The sequence below is a fragment of the Topomyia yanbarensis genome, chromosome 1 (genome assembly GCF_030247195.1).
Source record: "Topomyia yanbarensis strain Yona2022 chromosome 1, ASM3024719v1, whole genome shotgun sequence".
NCBI lineage: Eukaryota > Metazoa > Arthropoda > Insecta > Diptera > Culicidae > Topomyia > Topomyia yanbarensis.
Genome location: NC_080670.1, coordinates 162,211,348 through 162,235,965, shown reverse-complemented (window position 1 = coordinate 162,235,965; position 24,618 = coordinate 162,211,348). Strand labels below are relative to the sequence as shown.

At 39.9% G+C, this 24,618-nt stretch overlaps 3 protein-coding genes across 11 annotated transcripts in view; all 3 read right to left on the bottom strand.

The window, feature by feature from the left end:
• Positions 1-1,512: 1,512 nt before the first annotated feature.
• On the bottom strand, positions 1,513-3,552 carry LOC131676393 (uncharacterized). Its single transcript, XM_058955461.1, has 3 exons — positions 2,749-3,552; positions 2,080-2,268; positions 1,513-2,018 (listed from the first exon to the last, which is right to left on the bottom strand). Exons 1-3 carry the CDS (start codon positions 3,207-3,209, stop codon positions 1,538-1,540), a joined length of 1,131 nt encoding a protein of 376 aa, XP_058811444.1. The 5' UTR covers positions 3,210-3,552; the 3' UTR covers positions 1,513-1,537.
• A 5,136-nt stretch (positions 3,553-8,688) lies between these two features.
• On the bottom strand, positions 8,689-9,255 carry LOC131676055 (protein disulfide-isomerase A6-like). Its single transcript, XM_058955184.1, has 2 exons — positions 9,047-9,255; positions 8,689-8,980 (listed from the first exon to the last, which is right to left on the bottom strand). Exons 1-2 carry the CDS (start codon positions 9,253-9,255, stop codon positions 8,689-8,691), a joined length of 501 nt encoding a protein of 166 aa, XP_058811167.1.
• Positions 9,256-9,923: 668 nt separating this feature from the next.
• The window catches only part of LOC131679497 (solute carrier family 41 member 1), a 121,437-nt gene continuing 106,742 nt past the window's right edge, over positions 9,924-24,618 (bottom strand). For 7 of the 9 annotated variants that reach the window (XM_058960255.1, XM_058960234.1, XM_058960246.1 and 4 more), the window contains 7 exons: positions 21,103-21,416; positions 19,944-20,268; positions 13,629-13,775; positions 13,415-13,562; positions 12,907-13,327; positions 12,595-12,847; positions 9,924-11,314 (listed from right to left, as the gene is read on the bottom strand). In XM_058960255.1, coding sequence (XP_058816238.1) covers positions 11,298-11,314; positions 12,595-12,847; positions 12,907-13,327; positions 13,415-13,562; positions 13,629-13,775; positions 19,944-20,268; positions 21,103-21,416 — 1,625 coding nt within the window. In that variant the 3' untranslated portion in view covers positions 9,924-11,297. Of the gene's footprint in view, positions 11,315-12,594; positions 12,848-12,906; positions 13,328-13,414; positions 13,563-13,628; positions 13,776-19,943; positions 20,269-20,574; positions 20,626-21,102; positions 21,417-24,618 lie in introns of all 9 variants that reach the window. The other 2 variants (XM_058960267.1, XM_058960273.1) reach the window with 2 other exon arrangements.

Below are 24,618 nucleotides of genomic sequence, written 5' to 3'. Positions count from 1 at the left end.
ACAGAGATTAAAAGAGGAACGAACAGAGAAAAGAGCCTTGATCTGTCGCCAGAACTATCTACAGAAAAAAATCTTGGAATGTGGTCGTGCTCTAGTTCGGATACATTCAACTACAAAATCGGATGGAATCGCTACGGTCGGGAGTTGTGAAGAAGTCAACTTCGTCCGACGAAAATACAAATGCTGCGCGTTTTGATTCGCTTGGATTGATAGCCCATTTCCTCTTGTACCCGAAAGTTCTTCTTCAAGATGTTTGGCGCTCCGGAATCGACTGAGACGACCAAATAAATGATATTCTCTTCAAGAAATGACATACGTGGTTTCAAGTTCTCCCACAAGTCGAACGAATCATCATTCCACGATGCTATTTAAGCCAAATAGCTGCTGATTATGATGTCCAGCTGCAAACATTCGTAGACGCAGGAGATAACGGAATTGCAGCGGCCTGCTACCTACGTTTCACTCAACACGACGTCTAGCTAATTGGCTCACGAAACCGACGTGCCACATGGAGCAAAAATGCATCAGATGTTGTCCTAATTGTTTAAATTAAAATACGTTGTTACACTAGCGGCATCTGTATAGTAGTCTTCTTCGATAACACAACAGTACGCAAAAACCAAGGTGTATCAACGTTGTACCAGGTATGCTAGAACGAACAAACCTTTTTTGGCATGTTGAAGATCGTTTTTCCAGCTTTTCATTATCCTATGTACGTACTATTTAACAAAACTGTCCGTTACAAGCAAAAAAGTAACAGAATACATGCATTTTCAATAAGTTCTGAATACGATTTTGATGCATATTACCACTACATACGCATCTGAGGGAATTGCACACCTTCTGTAATATCAATATACTTATCGAGAAGCCTGTCCAGATTCGAACATGGCGGAGCGATCTGTCGTAGTTTGACCGAGGGATTGCCCTTCCTATGATCATTCTCAGGGATAGACCGTTCCAACATCAAATTATGGTCTTGTCAAATTTTGGTCTTGTCAAACTGCAAATGACGTGAAAACCCAAGATGGTACCAGATAAGGTATAGGCATACGTAAAGCGAGAGTTTTGGTTTTACGATTGACAAGATCGACATTGCGTAAATACTGATTCACTTCCCAAAAAAGAGGTTAATAAAAACGAAATTAATTAAAACAATGTTTTGAATATAGAAACTAGTGCTTTCAGCCTCTCAAAGCGTTTGCCACCAAAAATATTATTGTACACACATGCATACACCTTATGCAGATTATTTTGAATCTGTTTTGCGTTTGTCAAATCTGCCACTCTTCTTATTCTTATCCGGACACGCTCTTTTTCCCTTTGGGGCAGACCCTCGAGTTTGACAGTAGTGATCGCTTCATTTCAAAACAATCGTTATTTTGTATGGGACACTTTTCGAATGCCTCTGTCATGTCGGTTCGTCGGTGGTGGAACTAGATCTTGGAAAATTCATGTTCATTCGGTTGTAATCCGAAACAGATAAGATATTTCAATAAAGTTTCATTTCTATTTACATTGATTTTGTTATAATAACTTAAGCTAACATATACCACCGGTCTAGCTCGCTCGCTATGAGCCACGGCATATAGCGAACCCTGTCAGTAGGTTCGCTGAACTGGTAAACCACTGTATTACCGCCGTTGTTGAGAGCATGGAAGATTCCAACTTCGTTGGACACAATCGTGTGATTACACAGCGACATTAGTGCAAAGTCCTGACCGGATTCAGCGGTCTCCTTCGCTGGTTGAACATATACTTCTTCTGAAGGTGCGTTGATTTTCCTGCATGGATTACCCAGCGGATCGTCGCAGATGACAACAAAAATAAGTCTTGCTAAATGAAGTTTTCGTTGTAAAGCGATTGCTCGGTAGTAGTATTCAAATGGTAACATGTCGTTTTGCCGGATGTAGATTCCGACGAAATCAACTCTCGTGTAATTTTTCACTTGTAGGTAGGTAGATGATTGATTGCGTAGTTTTATGAGGCGTTGATTTGCGGGTTCTGCGTGCGCAAGCCTGGAATTGGAGTCAAAGTATTGTTACGAAATGTACGGAAGAATTGTGCAGACATATTTACCGTAACGGTCTCATTTTAATGTTCCGATGTATGGCTGCTAAATCCATATAACGACGCACCCCACTGTCCAGAATGTATATTTGATTGCGTTTCTCCGGCTTCGGAACATCGATTGTACTAGTTACTATCAGAGCATTTGCAATGTCGTAACAGTTGAACGGCAGCTCGTCCATGATGCCCATTGGGACCCTGGAAAAATATCGTTAACATTTGAGTGACGTGATTCTACACAACAGTCGTGATTCGATGGTTGGACACTTTTCCACTGGACTGTCTTTCAGTTCAACCTTTGCTAGTTGGACTATGATCCAAATCAATCGAAAAGCCAAAATCTTATGTCAAATTGACATTGACAATATAACAAACAATAGAACATTGCATGAAAATGCATAACCTCACTTTTCTGACAGGTTAAAGAGCTTGTTTACATGGACGCACAAGAAATTGCGTTTAAATTCTAACACCATGTAAACAAGTTCGCTGAGCATTTTTACGATATGATGTCATCTTGAAATCTCCTATAATTAAAGATCTTAACAGTTTACACTACTATCTTATGGCCACTTTTTAACCGCTGTTAATTTGGGTGACTTAACTAACGAATCAAATTAGCCAGTATGACAGAGGTAGTGGTCCAACCAGTGAGTCACAACTGCATTAATTACTCACTCGTAAAATAACTGTTCCAGCTTTTCTTTAGTAGATCTCGGTAGAAACTGTTTAACGCGAAATGTATTACTCCAGGGCAGCACGAGCGTCTGTCCAAGCGCAATAAGCGTATAGTATTGCCATAATGCCTCGTCTACTGTATCTGCTATGAATGCCGTAAAAACAGTTTCGTCTTTCAGTGAACATTGATCGCTCCGATTCACCAAGTCTGTCACGTTTGCCTCGATGTCCAGCATGGAAAGGAAGATTTGTACAGAGTTCTCGTTCCATCGATTCTTGGGTTCGATGAATTCAACGACTTCCAGGCTCTTTGCAGCATGTCTAGTGAACTCTGGTCTGTTCGTAGTGTTCACAATTAACCAGATAAATGTTCCGAAAGATACCAGTAGGATAAGAGGTTTAAGGTTGTTGCGTATGATCTGAAAAATTTTCCCCAAAAATCCAAATATAGGACGTAGCATGTTGACAACGTTTTGCTACTCTTTTGACACCTAACTTTCTGTGGAACAGTAGAATATTTACTAACGCATGTCGAATGTTGCCGGTATTGAATCACATAGATAACTATAATCGCTCACTGATAATGTTTACAGATAACACATTCGTTGGGGAAAATGTTAAAAATCTTCATGGATTACTATCTATGGGAACTGGAATTTAGTACTTTCTTAGGAAAAAGACTGCCTTCTTAGGCAGTTATGTTCTTAGGGGGTAATGTTTCGCTTTATTAACTGTTAATCACTATAAAGCTTGTACAAACTGTAGAATCATTGCGTGATCAAGGACCGATATAAACTGAATGAATCGTGCCCGCGCCCACTACTCAAGCTAGATTCTTCTTATACAGCTGTACGGACCGGACTGATAAGATAACGTGTCATGGCATCGCGTTAGTACTTCTTTATTAGCTTCGACGAATACCTGTGTGTGCGTCAATGTGCCGTGGATCTGCTATCTACCGAACTGAGCATACCTGTGGGTATATCTGCTTTGGGATACTGAGGGTTGTGATGTGAGGAGATTTTACAATCTTAGTTAGTCGACATACTAGGTAGGGTTTTGGTCAGTGCAACCAGAAACTGAATTCTCTAGTCTGATTAGAAGCAGATTATAGTTATATAAGCTGAATAAAACTCTTGTTAAGCTGTTTCATCAATAGCATTCTATTCAGTTTGAACATTAGTACAAATTCAACTAAACTAAGTTGAGTTTACGAGCGAAAGTCGTAGCAGTAGCTGCATTGATGCATTTATTCAATTTATTAATAAGATGACAACACGAATGGACTCATATGAATGAAGTTCACGTTTGACAATAAATTCTCGGTTTGTTTACTTTGTCAGTTGCGTGCAGGGCTACCAGGTTTTCAAAATTACACTGCAGTTTTTTCAGATATTTCAAATCTGCGCAGATTTTAATAGACTTTGTAGATACTAGAACAGGTTTCGAAGACGGAGTACAAATTTGGGGTGAGTTGCTATCTACTCGTCTGGATAGTAGCTACGCGTTCCCGAACCTCCGGATATTAGTTTCATCGGCGCTTGCTCGCCCACACTATATTTAGAATCGACGACAAGTTTAGCGCGAGAAATCTAAAACAAAGTTTTAATAGTCTACCGCTCGCCAGCATCTTTTTTAACCAGCCTAGTCACCTCAGCTGCAGTAGAGCGAAAATTTTCCACATACAATCTGGCTAAGATAAAAATACGCAACACTATGCGTGGTATTCTTTCAGCAAAATAACACGTGAAAAGTTATAAAAACGAAAACGGTTTATTTGACGTTATTGTTGGTGTAAGCTCTCGAACTGGGTCGATACTTCTCATTGGTCTCTGCAACCGCCTCGCTCCCACCGCTGAGTCCCAGTCCGAAAAAAGTCTACTGGAGGCTGCCGCCGTAACATTCTACCCCGACTCGTCGCCAGAGTTGGACCAGCCTTTCTCCGGATCAGAACTCACCGACACCCTCAGCCAGGGGCTAGGAAAAGCTACCGGTATTAACGACACCGTATACCCGCTGTTCAGGAATCTGCCACCACCCGCAATAAGAGCCCTCCTCCAGTGCAACAACCGAATCTGGGAGGGCGGGTTGCTCCGGGATTCGTGGCAAACGGCCTTGGTGATCCGGATACTCAAAAGGGTTCAGGGTACTCACACGGTCAAAGGCTTCCGGTCCATCAGTTTACTCCCTGCATTGGTAAAATCTTCAATCGAATGGTCAATAGAAGGTTAACCGTTACACTCGAACAACGCCAGCTGCTGGATAACCGGCAACAGGCCTTCCGGAAAGGGAAGGGCACCGAATCGTACAAGACATCCCTGGGAGAAACCCTTGACCAGGCCAAAATAGATGGCCTACACATCGATATTGCTGCCCTTAATATTGACACGGAATACAATACCGTATGGCGAGAAAGCATACTTCGGCAGCTTGACCGCTGGGGAATTCAAGGGAAGCTTGACCTCTAATACAGCACTGCCTTCAAAACCGCTAATTCCGGAGTCAGCGGCAGCGAAAAAAGGCACCGATCATCTTTGGAGTTACCTGGATCGGAAAACTTCTTTTGTCCCCACTTTTGGTGGGTGAAGACCGAAATCGCCAACCGCAAAAGACTGGTACAAATCATATGTGCCCGACACCCGAAGTGCAATAGGAACACTGAACTCCAAATAAGCGAAGGACTGATCCATAGCCGGATATATTATAAAAACGAGATCACCTGAAAAATCACAGAATGGATTAACCACACCCTGGCTTTACTCTACCACTGGTCTATCCGCACCGCATCGAAGTTACTGCCCAGCGTACCAGCGGAAAGCGTCTGCTTAGAGGCCGGCATCTTACCATTCTACTGGAAAATAGCCCTAGTGATCCTGCGGCGGGCGCTGATCGTCATGAAACGGACATCCCTGCCCCAGACCCTCCGGGCCGGAGATGCCCCCGAGATTTCACGGTGTAGCAATGCTTCTCGAATTACACCCGCAGTCATACGGACGGATCGAGGAAGGACGGTGAAGGAGGATTCGGAGTCAGCAACGGCAGAACAGGCTCATCTCTCCTTCTCCCACCAGAGTGCTTGGTATTTTCCGCCGAAGCCGCAGCCGTCGCTCTGGGCCTGTCCCAAAAGCCAGAAGAAACTGTAACCACGATATTCACGGATTCCTTCGCGGCACATTGCGCGCTCGAGAGCGACTACTCCCGATACCCCTTCATTCAGGCAATAGAGATCGAAGCCGATACTCTCATCACACTTTGTTGGATTCCCGGACACTACAGGGGAACACTGAAGCAGACTCTCTGGCAGAGCGCGGTCGGAGAGCCTGAAGAACCCTTACCAAGGAAGTGCCTGCCGCGGACATAATCCGGCATTTCGCAGAAGCCCTCAACAACAACTTCATCGATCACTGGCGGGCGAACCGGAGACACCTGCTGAAAATTAACGGACTCCCCGTCAAATACGACGACCGACAGGACTGGAAATTTTGCGCGCGCATGCAATATCCAACGTACTCCCCCCCCCCCCTGTACCACATGCGGGACCCGGAAAACAGTGGAACATCTACTCCCCAACTGCTTGGATCTCCAGGATGTTCGGATAAGGCACAACATGGCTATATCGTCCGGACGGTTCAATCGCTCGTGTACATGTAAAGTTTTAAATCGCACAGCGTCACGAAGAACAAACAATTAACTTGGCCACCACTGCCGAAAATCCATAGCGTCTACTATGGATTTTCGGCAGTGGTGGCATTTACCTACACAGTTAAATCATATGAAACTTACACCCGTTTTCTTGCTGTGTGCAAAGTTTATTTTGCGCTCTTCTTCGCGCTGTGTGGTTTGAATCTTGTGTGCTGCTTTTGAGTCCCGTTGGGATAAATTAATTTATTTTCTGCTTGTGTGTGTTGGGTTGATACGAGTGAATTTCTCATGCCAACATGTTTTCGGTGGTTTGCCGAACCTTTTATATATTGGAAAGACATCTGACAACTGGATTTGCGCCTAATGAAAGGCGGATGTTAGTTGAATATTTTGGTGGGCGAAGAGACTGAGTTATGTTAGAGCAATTTCAGTTTCTTTCAAAAAGTTGCGAGACTAATCTATAGCGATTTTCTGTAGTCAACCCAAAAGTAATTCCATCTGACTAAGATAAAGCACTGATTGGTTTTTATTGTTGTCACAGGTTTGCAAGCATTAGTATATTATATCAATCAAATGTTGTAAGACAATGTCTGACTCTATTTTGGAATCCAAGATGGAGACTTAAAAAATGTAACAATGCATCGTTGCTTAATTGAGTAGTAATTTGTATTAGGTATAAAGTTTTACTACAATAAATAAACTTTTTTCAGGTGAGTTGAATAGATTTTCTTGCATTTATTATGAAATTAATAATTTTTATTTCGTTTTTATCACAAATTCTGACAAATAATTCTTATTTCAAGCCTAATTTCTGAAACCCCAAAAAACATTGATCTTCGATACCTACTCGTCATCATCGTTCCGAAAAGAACCTGATTGATTTATAGAGTTTCGCTAAACCTGAAGCTGCCATCTTTTTAATGGCTTAAAACATTCATCTATCGTACCACTAGATTATGATTGTCGCTGGCATCAGTGCTAGGAACATCATTGTTTTGATTCCGGGATATACATGTCAAATGGGCCTAATAAAAAAAATAGCAAAAAAATATCCTCTATCACCGTTTTATAGCGACTAATCATATTTATTTCTTTTAGCCAGCAAAACAATGGGCATTATTGGCTGATGTATTTTCACTATTTGGTATGCACAAATTGTCTAAACCTGCACTGAATGTTGATAAATTTTCATTTCCTTGTGCGGTATATACAAACTATTTCATTTCATAACAAAAACATTCGAAAAATTTACATCGAAAAAATTCGGTAGATTGAATATATTAATTTTACACATATTTTTTGCAATTTGTAGTAGAACATAAACATTATCTGTCACGCATAGATTCATCATGTGAAAACTAATGAAATTTTAATAGTATGCCACATTGAAATTTGTTTCATAGCAGATATCACATAATTTTTCTGTTCGCCTCTCGTTTATTCTGCTGCAAATTTTATGCATTGGACGTTTTCGGTCTTGAATGTGCAAAAATCACAGCAGAATAAACGAGACTGAAATGAAAAATAGGCAATCTCTGCAATTCACTACTTTGAAGTTCAACTAAACGGTTTGTGGTTACAAGCAGGCCATATTTTTCTGCGTGTACCAAAAGTGCGAACCAGAAACTTTTACTAGAGAGACTTTCGGTACCGTGACAGATATACACCGAAAGCAAAACAAACATGTTCCGAGGCGAAAACAATGGGAACACCAGCAACAATCCCAATCTAGTGTTCTGTATCTACTATCGCAACCTCTCATCAAAATCATTACAAATATAGCCATATTGATTAGAGAAGTTGGATTTGAATGTTTCGTGTAACTGACACAAACTTGCTGCCAGTTAGAAGAAATATCCAAACTAACACCAAATTTGCGCCAATTTGGTAATAATGTGGATATATCGTCTAATTGGCAGCAAGTTAGTGTAAGTTATTGACAAGTGGAATACGAAATTTTCAAATCCAACCTCTCTAAGTAAAGTTTTGTGCCCTTAAGCGCAAATTGGTACATCCCATTTTTTTTCGTTTGGGTAAAAATAAAGGTTGCATAATGATTGGTTTACACCAAAATTTCGCGAAACCGGAAATCGTTTTGGATATTAAAATGGTGCAAAACGTCGACCTAGCATCCACTCGTGAAAACCATTACCATTAAAATTATATTGAGGTCCTGGTATAATATTTTACAATATACTTAACGTTGTTCATGCTTCGAAGAACAATTAAATTAGGAATATAAGAGTTGTATGTCTAATATATATTTCTTATTAATGGCCAGCAAAAGTTAGTCACTTATTAATTCTTCACCGCACTACGGTTAGAACTTTCTGTTGGAAGATTAAGCACATACTCTTCCAGATATTCAATGGTGTCGTCCAGTTCGTGTGGTTGCACCGATTCAAACCGCACTGGAGGACCCCGGGAATAGGCTCGCACCGTTGGATAGTCCGCAATATTGACTCGAGAGCAAAAGACTTCCTCTGCTATGCAATCCATGTGGCCTACATGGACGGATCCGCGAAACCGCTGACTGACCAAAGCTGCCAATTTGCTCCATTGCGGGAAAAGTTGTAAACAGTATTCACACCTTGTTGGTAGATGAAAAATACGATTATTCCATGAAACATAATAGCACAAAACGAATCTCACTAACCATGGTGCGTAGAACAACACCAAATAATAATGGGATGATTTCACTTGGCGAGCAAAGTTCTTCGGCGTTAACTTCGTTGACGATCGAATGGTGTTGAACTCATCGACAGAATCCAGCTCGTTTAGCCGGGAGTTGAATGCACTAGCTTTTGGTAGCCCACTGCAACCCACCACAATCAGCGCTAACGGCACCACCAGACGAATTTTCATGTTGTTTCTTTTCGATTAACGAACTCCGGAACAAAAAAAGAAAAAAAATCGCGTCAAAACAAGGCGACGAACGGTCTGCGTCTGTTGTCCATCGTTGGAGATGATGATGATGAGCATCACAGATATCGGAAAAAGAAGTGTGTGGGGGATAGTTTTACATATACCACACGAACCCGCAGCAGAAGACAGAATGGGCCAAATTCTCCAAATGAATGAAAACCCGAAGATACAAAATTGAATAATTCTCGTCCAATTGAACGATCTTCGCAATTAGAGACCGGTGGAAGAGGGCCACGTGAAGATGTTACTGTTTACTATAGGAACATTTTTTGCCAACGCGGTGAAGAGCCTCTCAGACAGATACTTTATTGCCACGGGTTCGTCGTTCCGAGTGGATCAATTTTTTATGCAATGGTGAAAAGGACCGAAATTATGGAGAAATTGCGGTCACAAATAGTACATTCAGGCCTAGTAGATGAGTAGATCTGAATATTTCAAAAGTGGCGATTATTTATCGCAGTCGTGGATATTTGCATATAAATAGCAGAATTGGCTCGAAAGAACCAATAAGTGGAATTTTGCCAAGCACGTGGGTTTATTTATGTGATGCTGTATTTGGATGCTGAACTCTTGCTTCCGAATGCTCGAAAGAAGGAATCAAATAGACGTTTTCTGTTTTTCAAATGCAACAAGTTTATTCTTATATTTTGTCCATAACCTTTCTGGTAGTTATTTCTACTTATTACAGTTTGTGTGTTGCAGTTCCGACCGTCTGAATGACATTTACTATTTTGTTTCCTTATCTAGTCTGGGATATTCATTTATGTCAGAAACGATCCATATATATCGTAATTTTTTTAAATTTATTTCGTTACATCGTTATATCGCATAGCAACTGGTCTTTCCAGCGGTTTTCAAATGAAATTTTAAAATATGACAAACCATCCGCAGTGTTGCCTGTATTATACTTTCATTCTTAATCTCTTCCTTTCACAAAAATAATTGTTATTTTAAATATAATTTTCTTCCCTTCTATGTAATCTGCGCTAACTGTAGCTCTCATTCCTGATATTTTGATTTCCCGTGGTCATTCATCATTAGTACAAATTTAGTCACCGATTACCGTATTTTTTCATCCTCGTTTTCATTAGTAAGTATCACATTCTTTTCTGTTAGTAGTTTTCATATCCTAGTAGCATTCCGTCTGCTGTCAAAATTTCGATATTTGTTTATTTAGGTCTTGCTTATTGTCAAGTGTGGGGTAACAGGGGTAAGGTTCGTTATTACATCAAGCTGAACAGGGCTGTGTTTTTTTCTTTTTTTCTTGCCAAATCTTAAATCACACAAAGAAGGCTATGACGATGGATGCAAAATAAGCTTGAAGGAGCTGCTCTGCTTTTGGATGTTTGCTTGACGAATGAAAGCTTATTGAGGCACTACAATTTTTTTTCTAATTTAATAATAGCATTTTGACGTCTTGGATGTGTGATTTTCTGCTGTCATTTTCTACAGACTAGCTGAGGAGCCCCTCGACAATAAGCACTGCTACAGCCTTTTATGTTTGGATGAATTTACACGATTACTCTCATTGTTTATATTATTCTCAGTACAAGTGGATGTTAAATGTTACGTTTATGTAATACTGCCGAATTGCTTTCTATGGATCGCTTCGTTATTATTGATAGATTTTATATCCGATTAAAGATGTAAGTGTCAAAACAAACGTATTTTAATTAACAAGAAAACAAACATTTTCAACTAATCAAAATGTAGCCATTATAATTCGACCACATGTTCTATTGGCCAATAATTTAAAGCTTTCTAGTTCCGATTATGAACACAAACTAATACACAATTGACACAACACACTGAAACTGTGCACTCCTGAACCGTTGTATCTTCTCTGCCTACAGGTGTCGCGTCGGTCTGTACGCTAGAGGGTGAGTAAACACATACATTTGAGTGTGCGTGCAATCGGTAGATGACAGGAATTACCAAGAAAGAAATACGGATAGACGGTGCAGAGAAATGAAACTAAAACCTCATGCCAACTGCGGTGCTGGAAAAGAAAACAAAAAAAAGTAGAAATGGAGCGAAAAAAGAAATTTGATAACAGCGAACGGATGGTGGAAAAGGTAAAAAGGAAGTAATAAACCAAGTCACTCATCAGAAGTGAAACGATATGCAATAATTATTATGCCATTGTTTCGAAAGCTGGTTAAAGGGTAGCAGTTTGAACAGTTTTTATGCTAAACTGATGCTGTACTTGTTTACTTATTAAAATTAGGAAACAATTGTCTAAATATTTACATTTGCTCGTAAAATACTTGTACAATCAATGTATAGTAATCTGCTTTGCTTTACCTGTAATGTTAAGAATTATATAGTTCCAACTCATTCTACTGAAATATTCTTTCGTCGGGTTGTTTTTGCTCTTTTGTTCGCAATTAAAAACCTGTGACCTTTTCGGTTCACATTGAATTAAGTAGTGAAGAAATGGATTTTTATTTACAATATGCTTAATTTTACTTGCTCTAAAATAGAAAATAGAATTCCATTACTAGCGATTAAATTAGTTTACCTTCTAAACATGCTGTCCGTTCACTGCTTTAATGTCAATACATGTTGTTTGCCATAATTGCTGTTCTTATTGATGCAGTATTTGTTTGCTAAATGTATACAATTTAGTTTACTTCGTGAGCAATTTTGTTCAGACTGATATGAGCCAGTCAAACTTCTGCTAAGGTATAATTACTTGCTACGGTTTCCAATCGACGACCTAGCAAATAGCCCACTTTAAAACATTAGTACTAAGAAGAGAGCCTTCTGGAACTTACAAACAATTGGTTAAAGTCGAACAACATAACCCTTGACAGAGAAAAATCATGCGTAATGCATATGAGGGGAATCAGATTTTTGGCGTTCCAATGCCGCACTGGGGATAACTTGGCTAGTTCCTTGGGAACATTTGCTAATTGTGACATGAAACAGTAATGAACTCAACAAGATTTACATAATGCTATTTATGACTTGCTTTTAATTCTTTTATCTATGGTAAGGCCGGAGCAAAAAGGTATCCGGACAAAAATTAGAAAACTATATAAATAAAAAAGCTAAAGCTTACGTATCAGTTGTAAGAGTTCTCAATACTGTTATTACATCATAAATATTTATTTGCGTGTACAGAGCATTAGTTTCTCATTTTTTTCGGGTGGGAACTGAAGGATCGAGGAACATGGCAAGGATATCGCGAGGAACATCTCACACACAATAGACATGTTAGTTGCTTTTGGACTCTTGCCTACATTAAAATACCGGGAAGGTGAAGCTAATAAATACCGAAATTATTGCTCGCTTCCCCATCCACTATATTGAACGAAATTGTTGGCGTAACTGCTGGGTCGATCTCGTCCTGATGCTCGCCGTACGGATGATTTATTGATTGGAGGAACAGGAATGCCATCGCTAGGAAGCTAGATCCCAGCAAATCACCGAGGGCCGTTAGATATGGGATGGCGGAGTTATCCGGATCGATCTTCCACTTCCACATTGCATGGATAATGACGTGAGCAATATACAGAAGCAACATAATCTATAATAGAAGATGGTTCATTATTCCATAACTTGGTTGGAAAAGATCGAGTTGCAAACCTGAATCAAGCTGACGATCAAATACGAAAACACAAACGGAGCACCAATAGTAGATTCAGACATGTGTATGTAGTCAGCAACGTAGATAAACAGCACCTGTCCAGGAATCGCCATGAGGATCAAAATTCGAGCGGTTTTGGCGTATGGTACTGCAATGGTAAAAGTAAAGAAGAGATTAATACCTATTTCAAAATGTTCAGAATCATCATACTGACCCCCCTTAAATAGTGCCTTCCAGGGAAGCTCAAAGATTTTGGTATGCGGCGGAATGATGCCGATGATGGAGCTCTGATGAAGCATTGTGGAGATTTTGCTCGCCTGAACGGACACCAAATTGCCGCCGATACCGTTGATGATCGGTTGGAATACAACGAAACCCTTGAAGACGCCAACGGCAGCATCCAGCACTAGGCCACCCATTCTGGAAGAAGAGAAGCAATATCGTTATTTCATGTTTGAACTGATTAGAACGAATCGTCGTAGACATCCGACCGTAGTAGGCACTCACCCACTAATGAAGAGCGCAGATAGTACAGGAACCCAACCAGTTGTCAATACGGGTCGAGTGTACTTATTTCTACTCACTAAAAATACCCAAAATGGTAACAGAATAAAATAGCAGGTAACCACGACGAATGTTATCCAGAGGTGTGTGTCTGCGAATAGAACCATAGATGGATTAGGATGTGGCTCTAAGCTTGTGGAAACTGCGTTTCACTCACCTATATTATCAAATAGCAAGGATGCTATGAAGGATAACAAACTAATGGATACCACATCACCGATCGATGCTGCCAGTGGAGTTGCCAGATTATCCGGATTCATTTTCAACTTATTAGACAGTAAAATCACAGCCACTAGTACAAAGTCTGTAAATAAATGAGATGATAATAATCTAGTTAGTAATCAACGCGAAAGATAGAATACCTGATAAAAAAGAAGAACTTTGATTCACTTAATTTTGGGACGATCTACGCATCATTTGGGTACTTCAATATATGTAAATTAGTTATGGAATTTGTGTTTCGACTTCGTCTCATCAGAATCCGACACTAATTTAGAGACAGAACTAAGCCAGCGCCGGATTGAGGCTAACGTAGATCCGGCGCTAGCTTAGTAAAAAAAATGTCTCTCGAGGAGCAGTTTGTGTTCCATAAACGGACCCTACACGTGCAGAAATATTGCCAATTAATCGATTATTGATCAATACATTGATCGTGTAATGGCATCTTGAAAATTTTGATCATGTAGAAATCAAATGGGATTGACGTATTGAAGCAGTCTTGACAATATTTTTATTGACAATATTCTTTACTCGTGTAGGGTCGGCTATAAAAATAAATCAACCGCCATCAAATCACAAGAGTTACCAACACCATCAAGCGGAACTAGTTGGTGTCCGAAACGACAGTAATAGTGATGTTGGACATTAAAAAATCGTTCGGCAATGTGTTGCTTGATGAACTGGTTTTTAATCAGTATAGATACATGTTTCGGATGTATCTGATCATGATCTTCAAACATTTCCTTTTAAATAGAGCATTTCTCGACAAACATTTGATGTGGGCGTATAAGCCAACTGCCATAACTTTGAGTGGAGATTCCGGAAAAAGCGCTACTCGTCAATCACAGATGTTGATAGTAATCGAGTGAGAAAAGTTTTCACTATTATCAACTGTTGGGAACTGCGTTCGACCACCAACGGTTTGTCCGTAATTTGTTTCCAAAGAGTATTTTGACAGTTTGCTTTTACGCCATAATAATATGTTAAGCGAGATTTCAAGTTTCTCTGCAAAATGTTCTTTGAAATGCATTTTCCAAGCGAGATTCCAAGTTTCTCTGAAAAATGTTCTTTGAAATGCATTTTTCATCCCTGTCGGTGTACCCCAAGGATGTAAGGTATCCATAGATCCATTTTGTACAAGGTGTTCATTTATAGCATCCCATCGACATACCGTGAAGGTGAAATCCTGTCACTAATGATACAGCAATCCTGTATAAAGATTGCTCAGAAGAACAAATTACAGAGAGGCCTGGATTCCTAAACAGAATATTTCCCGAACCGAAAGATTCGGGTTATCTTCGGGTGGCATTCCGCATGATTCGAAACTTAACTTTTTGAAGCCGTTTCGACTAAATTGCGGAATTACGTATCGCATTCGACCAAGCATTCGAATTGCTAGATTTCGATCGTAAACGTGCCAGCTGTTCGAGCGCAATCTGACAAATAAGAATATAAAACAAATTCCATATCGTTTTGTTTGTTTATTGTAAGTAAAATTCACGGAACAGAAGTGGATAGATTTAAGAAAAAAGGTCTTGTCGACATTGATTGAAAAATCGTTTTGAAAATAATTATTTATTTGTTTATTTAAACTCACAAAGTTGAGCCTATCTTCTTAATGAAACGTCGTAGTATCAAGGTTTTCGTCATAATTTGGTTGCAGTTTTAAACCCTAATTTTAACATGGGAAGCATGATCAGCATTATAAGACTTTAAAATAATAGTGATGGTGGTGAAGAGATTGACCGTAAAATATTCACAATCTTTTCACGCCACCCACCTTCGCCACCTCTTTTTAATACTTTATCTTATTTTAGTACGACATAATTGTATTTTTGAACTACTTTTTTACCATAAATTATCAATATATTTCGCTAAATTCATCTAAACGCCTAGTTAGCAATTTCTCTTATTCGGGTCTCAGAGATGGAATTTATTATCTGCCAGATGAATTATTATCAATTGCACTTAATTAAAGTAACGAGGCCGCTTCGACATTTTCGGGAAATAAACATGGCGAGCAAACTGACGTATCTTTTTCAAATAAAGAAATGCTTGAGTTTGTATGCCATTTTTGCAGTCTTTATTTTCAGAAAACTGACAGCTTCCAACAAACAACATTTTTCAGCAATTGGTTATGCAAAAATCAACAAAATAGTAGTTGAATGAACCATTTTTAGTTGAAACAGACAAGACAATAATAAAGAATTGCAGCATTCGTTTTTGCGATTGCAGGGTTTTCCGTGTACACCCAAAATCCGACGGTAAGTTTCTATTACTTTTAAGGCAAAATTCTATTATCCTTGTGGTATGTGGTATTTTCAGTATGTGTCAACCTCGGTTCTGTTCGTATGTGAGCTGATCCGGTCGATTCCTGTGATTGTATTAGTACAGTCTGGATAACGGCCAGCTCACGGATCCAGACCAGTTTCCAACCCATCCTCTTTCCCCTTAGCAGGTTCGGACCTGAGAAAGCTCCAGAATTGGTGGTAAGATCGGGAAAAGTTTCTTCTGGACTCTCGGTTCGGATACGTGGATGCAAACTGTAGGTCTTGCTTCCCGTACAGGACGGGAAGGATTATTCATATTTCGTGAAGTTGCTAGCATGCTGTTGACGTCCCTTGTTGAGTTGAAAGGAGATTTCAACTCAACAAGGGCACGAAACAAACCCATCTTTCTCCACATTAAGTTCGCTTTGCATGAATCATAATACACTGACAAGAGAAATGATACACACTTTTAGAAGATTCGATGCGTTAATATGTATTGTATAAGAATTGATGACACGTCAAGGATCTTATATTCCACATGAGTGCGAAACAGAGAGGAATTGAATGTTTTGATATTGACGTTTAGGAAATGTTGTCTTGGTATCTATTTAGGGCTTGATATTAGAGTTTTTTTCTCATTACCATAATTTTTGGTGTACTTGTTTTCGACGGCTTGATTCACGCACGTTCATGACAAAGGAGTTCAACAAGATGATGACACGAATGAACTCATGATGAATGAAGTTCATGTTTGACAATTGAATACCTTACGGCGACGTCACAAATGAACTCGAGCATTCAATTTTGACGGTTCGCTTGTACTGTTTACATGGACTTAGAAATTAGGTTCTTTACTGAAACAGTTAACCTCGCTTTTCTTGACAGTTCGCTTGTACTGTTTACATGGACTTAGAAAAATTTGTGGACGACTAGATTTGCTCGAAGCAAATCGTAAAGAATTCCATCTAAGTCCATGTAAACAGTACAAGCGAACTGTCAAAAATGAACACTCAGTTCATTTGTGACGTCACCGTAAAGTATTCAATATTCTTTGCGATTTGCTTCGAGCGAATCTAGTCGTTCACAAATTTTTTCTAAGTTCGTGTAAACAGTACTAGTGAACTGTCAAGAAAAGCGAGGTTAACTGCGTCAGTAAAGAACCCAATTCTCTGTGGCTTGTTTACTTTGTCAGTAAAGACGCTGAATCCCTCTGGATAAAGACTCGCCATCTCTTTCTTTTCTTATTATTTATTTGTCAGTGTCATTCCAATCGAGCACGAGACCTATCAAAAGCACTCAATCCGGAGAAAATAGCTTTGAATCCTTCTGGAACCAGGGTCACTGACAGGTCTCGAGCTCGATTTGAATGACACTGACAGTTAAATCACAGACTAACAGACATAACACTATGAGAGAGTTCCCTCAAAAAACATCAATCCGATAATTTTCCCAGAACGCGAGCTCCACCTTTTATTCATGGTCCCAAACACTCATTTGCTGGTGGGTTACCCCTCAGGTTTGGGAACAATTTGTCACTAGTGGTCTTTCCCCCGTATGCTTGTTCATATGTCAGTGGCGCCATAATTGCAAATGTGGCCACACCCCCAACTACAAATATATTTAAAATGACCGTTAAAGCGGGCGAAGCATTGTTTTCGAGTGTTATGTCTGTTTGTCTGTGGTTAAATGGTAAACAAACGATAGAGGTATCTAGTCTTTATCCAAAGGTATTCAGCGTCATTATTTGTCAGTTACGTAAGCTCGTGTGCAACGTGTGTTCATCTGTTACATTCAAACGACTCGAACTCACGTAACTCCAATGTAAACAAACCATCGAGAATTGTAAACGAAGTTCATCCGGTTCATTTTGTGGGGCTATGTTTGTTGGTGTAAAACCTAATTAGGGTGTGACAGTAAAATAACTCCGTAAAGTCTCGCCATTTTCGCGATATTTTAACCAACAAACACTTAACAGGGAAAACGACATACTGAACGGTTGACTTCGATTTCCCGTTAAATATTGACATACAGTAGGAAAACTTTGAGAAAATTATTTTTTTTTATAAAATTCATACCGAAAAGGATTGATTTTCGCAAGCAGAACATCCCAGTAAACCTATTCGGAATCCTGAATCTACGTTAGGAATACTCTAAAGAAGCCTCTTGGAAGTGTTGATGTTTTTGCTGTACTTCAACGATGTCCATACATCTGGCGCTGAAGACTTTACGATTGTCATGTGACTGATCTCAATAAATTTCGTCAGAATAGCTCAATTGAAAATAGCAAATTTTTTGTTGCCGTTGCCGTTCTTTCTTTTTAATCTTTTTGTACGACTTGATTTTTGGAAAGATTAGAAAATTACGACCAATACAACTTTTCCCATAAAAACTGTGAGCCATTTGTCGAATAGCTTAACGTGGACCAACTGTGCTGAAATTTTCAGGGAGCTTTATTGCACTGTTCCCACCAAATCGAACTGCACAGTATGAAAGTGTGATGAATCAAAAGCGTGATCAATGGAGCAACTTCTTCGACCTGACAAATTATTGACATAGAAAAGTGTCAAAAACAAACTTCTTCTTACTTTTAGTAGCTGGAAGGTTAGCATGGCTGTCAGTATCCCGGTTTTTATAATAAATTTGATGGAAAAAGTTAATTTTTTGTCGATTTCATATCATTTCCTTTGGCAACCGTGAAAAAAGTGTGATAGCGAAGTGCATCAAAAATCCAACTTTCAAAGCAATAAGCAATATTAGGCATTCAAACGGTCATTGTAAAGTGTTAGGTGTAAAATTCAGTCTATCTGCCTTTGGTCGTTTGCGATGCAGTGATGTAAATCTGTCTCAAAATGACAAGCCGTCGGATAATTTAGATCTGTCAAAAATACATTTATAGAAACGCGTCAAACCTACTCATTTGTGAAAAAACCGTACCTTGTCAAAAATGGGTAAAAGTAGGTGAGGCTATTCGGAATGATGTAGCACCGATGTCGGATGGAGATGAACTTCGATCAGACATCATATTGAACTTTCAAACAAATTTCCCTATTTTTGAGTATAAGCGTTTAGTTGCAATGAGTAGCTGAGGATAAGCGTGTAGAACATGTTGTTCCCAAATGCGATGGTTTAGCTATCTATTCTAAATCAAGACGGATACATGTGGGCACATTTTTCACTATGTGTGCGTGCGGTTGTCATTTTTCTTCGATGAAACCGAAAAACCAAGGGGCGATGAAGATGAAAAGCATCAACAAATGACGTGGGTTTTTCTGTAGCCATAAGTTTTGTTTTGGTTCAGTTAAAACTATTTTTATCAGTAGTTTCAAACTAAACTGTCCCTAAGTGTTCGAATCGAAAGGGCTGAGATGATGCTCGGGCTTTTCTTTCATTTCATCGTGCGACAAAGAATTAGGATGCTCGTCTGGGTGTGTATGTTTACTTACAGTAGCCCGGTTTAATTTTACAAGTATAAAACTAGTACACTCAAAAATGTCAAATGTCCCCACCTTTCTTTTTCTTCATCTTGGTTCTAAATGCAGTTCCCTCGATTTTGTTATAGTTTAAGATTTATGGGACACAAATTTGTTTTTTTCTGTTATCACTTTATCAGTCGTCCCACATTCTAATGAAAGATATTTGAAACAGTGTTCTATTCGTGTTTCAAATTGTGGAAAATTTGGAGCAGGAATAGTCGAGCTGTTCCAAATCTGATCCAAAAAAGTGCTCGAAAATTAGAACTGCATCTCAGCATTGCGATCGATTTGTTTTAGTCGATGTAAAATAGAACAGCCCATATAGAATACATCAGCGTTGTGAACAGCCTTAGTTCTTGACGAGGATTCAAATATTTGCTTATCATTTCACACTATGTATAATCAAGTAATCGTGTAGCTTTTCCAATGAATCATATAAAATGCATTCAATTACACGGCAATAACGCACTATTTACACAGTTCCGTCTTATCACTAGTATGACTACTCACCTAGTACAAAGCACGACGACGTCGCGGTAAACATACTGGACGCGGTCAGCAGCATTGCGTGGTCAAACAGGAAGCTTCCGTTCATAGCCGCACCGACACTGATGGCAAAGATGGACACTATAAACGCCGCGACGGTGGCCTGCACCTGAACCAGAGCGATGTTTCCAACGACCATGTGGATTATTTCGCGCGCGCCGGATAAATTTCCAAGATTTGCCTGGGTGGAGAGCCGCGAGGCCAGACACATGTCCAGGTTGCCCTTCAGTCCGAGCAGGGCCGGTACCAGGATGAACAGTTCCGTCACGTGGGCAAAGACTTTCCAGTGCTGCGAGGGGTGGGGAGGAGAGATCGACATTTATGAGCGATTAGTAAAGGTTTATAACAGAAAAGATTCAATTATAACTGTTAGATTCACACGGGAAACCACACTAGTTCGTTGGGTTTGGTTTTGGAAGGGTGTTTGCATAATGGTTAATTAATAAATTGAGCATTAGTGGGATATTCAGACTCCGAATCAAATGTAACAACCAATCCCGAGCCGGAATTAATTGATTCATTTGAACACAAATTCTACCAGTATTGAGTTGCGACTGGTTTGAGTAGGATGGAGAGAGGGTGAGGGGGTGCCTACCGAAGTAAGAAAGGTGATGAGTGGTATCTCCATTTTTAATGCACATCGTCCCTATAAAAAATGTCAACGTAAAAGAATGTTCGTCAGTATCAGTTACTATGGCAAATTTCTTTAAGATAAGCTAACGACAATGTAAGCAGTTAACGACCACTAGTATTGAATGGTGCATACTTTGTAGGCTTACAAGGGTCATATCGAACGCTGATGGTGATAAGGGGAAATGTCGGCATCATTCTGTGTCGAAATCTGATTGCGACTGGGATTTAATTATTTAAGTTCATTGCTGGGTTCAACTCCTACCGACGATAATCCTATAATTTATTGTAGTAATGCAATGGTCTACGATAGCGATATCATTCTGTCAGGTGCGAATGTCCAACAACTAACATCAAATGTCCAAACGTGGTGTTTTGCTATAGAGTCCGTTTTGAAAAGTTTTAAATGTTTGAAGTCAGTCACTAGCATATTTGTCATTAAGAAAAGATATTCAGTCGTGACAGCTGTAAATTTACCAAAGCGTCCACTCACCTCTACCCGGCCCAGGATAATGCCGGCACCGATCGTACCGATACCGGCAATGAAGAACGGAATCGAAATTTGCAGCGTCGTTTCCCACCATTGTTCCTGTTTGATTTCGCCGCCGGGACCGCCGCCCATGCACTTGCCGCCACCCGTCGTCGTCGTTACAATATTGTTATCGTCGTCATCACCACCGCCGCCAACGCCACCGTCACGATGATCACCACGATCCGGTTCGGAGGATGCCACGGACGTCGTTATGATTGAGCTTAATGAGCCGGTTGTTGAAGCTGGTAGAACGGACAGTTTGTCGTTCCCATCACCTGTGCGGGGAGAAAGAGGGAGAGAGAGAGAGAAATAGTATCAATTGTCGCTCGTACTATCAGCCGACGGAAGAGAAGGGGAAAGTTCGTGTATTTAAAGAGCTAGCATCTAGAGAATGCATGCAAATGAGCGCGTGGGACGTATGTAAATCATCGGCTGGAATGTATTAAAAACTATTAGTTCTAACTGGCCGGTTCAATTAAAAAACAGCGCGTGGTGCTACATGCTCGTAGTTTTTCGAAAAGGATCTTCGGGCATGGAGCAATCATATTCGAGTATGAAAAATAATTGATATTCGGGTGTGGGTCCGTTTTTTGGAGCTAGCGTCAATCCGGCGCTAGATTTAAAGCTGTCATTAAGTTAGCGTTGAATTCTGATGAGACGAAGACGAAACGCAAATTCCTTAACTAAATTAGCTGGTTTTTACTAAGTAGTTCCATAAAAATATGCATTGCACAGTCAAAGTTGGTGAGAAAAACCACTTAGTAAAAGTTGTTTTGGTTAAGTGTTTACACTGTATTTATTTTACTTTGCTTTTAACTTCATTCTTGCTGAACTTGGAAACCCATTGAGAACTAATTACTTTCTTTCCTATTCATTGGATAGCAGATGTCCTTACGAGTACTTTGATAATCGTTTTTGCATTTAATTATATTCCTTCTTATCATAACAGTGTACACATTATTTTGATCTACAAGTGCTTTACCAACCCGCTCTTAACAAAAAATCACATTTTATAAGAAAGGAGGTTATCACCCCACGAAGCGATACCCCACTCCCACTCGCAAGTAGAGAGGCTCTCGATGCGACTGAACCGTAGCAATCTTGGGACAACTACTTTGATTGATAACACTGTCATGCCCCGGAAACCCGCACATCAACCCGACAGCGAAGGTGCATCAAATCACTCATTGTCGGAGTGAACAATCTCAAGTAGATATACCTAATTGCTTGCATGCATGCGGGGGACGCATCGTCTCGAAGCCGGGATTGGCGGTGAGACAACCGTGTCCTGAACATTCCGTGCTACATTGACGTTATCGAGAAAATGGCAACTCGTTTCTGATGTACCTAAATGTTAAACACTTACCGCAGAACTAGGCTAGGCAATGATACACCGTGATTGCTCGTTATCAACGGAGTACTTTTGCTTTCTCAACTGAAGAGTACTAAATAAGGTTCATGTAATAGCTTTGTGTGGGTAAACTTTTTGTTTACCGAAGAAGATTGTGGGTTTTAAGGTAACAGATTAACCCTACCCTGCACTCATCAAAAGCTTAACATTCAAAAATTTATCAAAACAAAGCTTCTTTGTCACGACAATTGTTGACATTGGCAAAAATGGAATGCATAATGGTTATTTTTATTCGCGGAGCTTCCTGAACCTCCCATGCCTAAATTGGCAGGTATTACCAGCGTTAACTATATCTGTGCTTTTAATTACCGTTTAGACACGAAAATTCCACCAGCATCAGTAAACGGAACGAGCTGCTGTGCCAACAAGAGAGGCTAATATTAGCACAGCTATGTATGTTCGGTGGCAATTTCCTTCTCGTCGATCGCTGTAATTAGTAATATTTATGCCTGCCGTTGACGAATTAAGATCGCAGCTCAAGCTGCATGTTGATAAACGTAAACCTCTAAACGACACGAAGTTCAAGAACCGTCAATGTTTTATTCGCATCATGAAACTAGTGAATCACGTGTGAATGAACGTTTCTACTTGGCTAGCACGCTCACTGATTTGTGAACTTTCCAAAGGGTCATATTACCATAGCTCGAAAAAGTCGAAATCAGCTGGTAGAGCCTTTAGATTTTATTATTTGTCAGCATTTTGTGGGGAAATCCCAACTAAACCATGCACAGATCGCAGCAATAGACAAAAGGGATAACCTTTCTATTTTGTGAACTGTTCGCAGATGTTCCTGGCAAGAAATACTTCATGCAGAACTTCCCCTCGAAGTGTATTTTAACATGTACTAAGGCCATTACAAATCTTTTTTAAAAATTATGTCCAAGTACAAATTTTTTTCTGAAGGGGGGGGGCAAACAAAAAATAAATATTTATTTTAATAAACACATTTTTTTTTCTTTTTACATTTTCTTTCGATTGAACAATGGTGGACGTTTCCACAGGGTGATTTCGTATAGCGGGGTTGAGCTATTTGTTTTACTAGAAAAATTCAAGCAAACATTACTGAATCAATCAAAAGTTCACATAGGAAAGGGATGCTAAAGTTTTCGTTTTAAATAATTTTCCGAACAGTGCAATTTCTAAATTCCCAAAAAAGCTTGAAAGTTCTCTAGAACTTAATGTAAACATTTAAGAGTACATTAAGGTATTAACTTTTGGTTGCTTGAACAGTTTTCATTCCGTTGTGGCGGCACATGGACCGACTGTACACACAAGGCATGAAAATCGGTCAAAGGTGAACCTGCTTGATAACAATGTACAGAAACAGGATTGCAACATTTCACTTATGGACTTTTGGAAAACATTCTGGATATCTGAAAATGTCTGTATGTTTTATAGTATGGTTAAAAAAGCTTCAAAACTGCATTGGCCCTAGGTGGGACTCACTTTTATGCCTAACCACTACTAACAGTCCTCACTTTTCTTCTTTCAAAAAAGTGAGGTTCTCGTGGAACAAAAGCACGAGACTGCATCGAAGCGTTATATCGTGGGGAGGCTGATTCAGTCTCAAGACAAAATGATACATTAGAGCGGTTTAGCTCCGAACACATATCCGGCTAATCGCAGTGATGAACTTCCTTTAGCCATTTGGCTCCAGTTTCTGTGAACCATTTAGTTCCTGTTTTCGCGAGCCATCTCAATTCCCCGTCGGAAGTTCTCCCGATACCGATGCCTGTTGCGCGAATCATTTAGCTCCCAATTTTGTCGCAATCTACTCGCATAGTCAATAAATCCTACTCAAAGGGCCAACCAGTACTTGGCGAGGACGGTTCGGCGATACCGGATAGAGCGTAGCTTCTGGTTCGCTGCTTCCGGTTCGTTGAAAACTCGACGACCCACCGCTGGTGCTTCACTCGACCTACTCGATCTTGTCCCTGACGGTGAAACTAGTCTGCTCACATGCTTCGGTCCAGCGATTTCCGCTGGTTCGTGGTGCTCAGTACACTGGCGCCTCAAGCAAAGCTGTGGTTGCTCTCACAACCTTCCCCTTAACATAATCGTCGTGA

Bases quoted from the DNA above. Each gene is read 5' to 3' on its own strand.
- LOC131676393 (XM_058955461.1), bottom strand. From the start codon at position 3,209: ATGCTACGTCCTATATTTGGATTTTTGGGGAAAATTTTTCAGATCATA. The intron at 2,269-2,748 runs GTGAGTAATTAA...ATATTTTTCCAG, and splicing joins CTGGAACAGTTATTTTACGA to GGTCCCAATGGGCATCATGG. The intron at 2,019-2,079 runs GTAAATATGTCT...CTCCAATTCCAG, and splicing joins ATTAAAATGAGACCGTTACG to GCTTGCGCACGCAGAACCCG.
- LOC131676055 (XM_058955184.1), bottom strand. From the start codon at position 9,255: ATGAAAATTCGTCTGGTGGTGCCGTTAGCGCTGATTGTGGTGGGTTGC. The intron at 8,981-9,046 runs GTTAGTGAGATT...TCTACCAACAAG, and splicing joins GTGTTGTTCTACGCACCATG to GTGTGAATACTGTTTACAAC.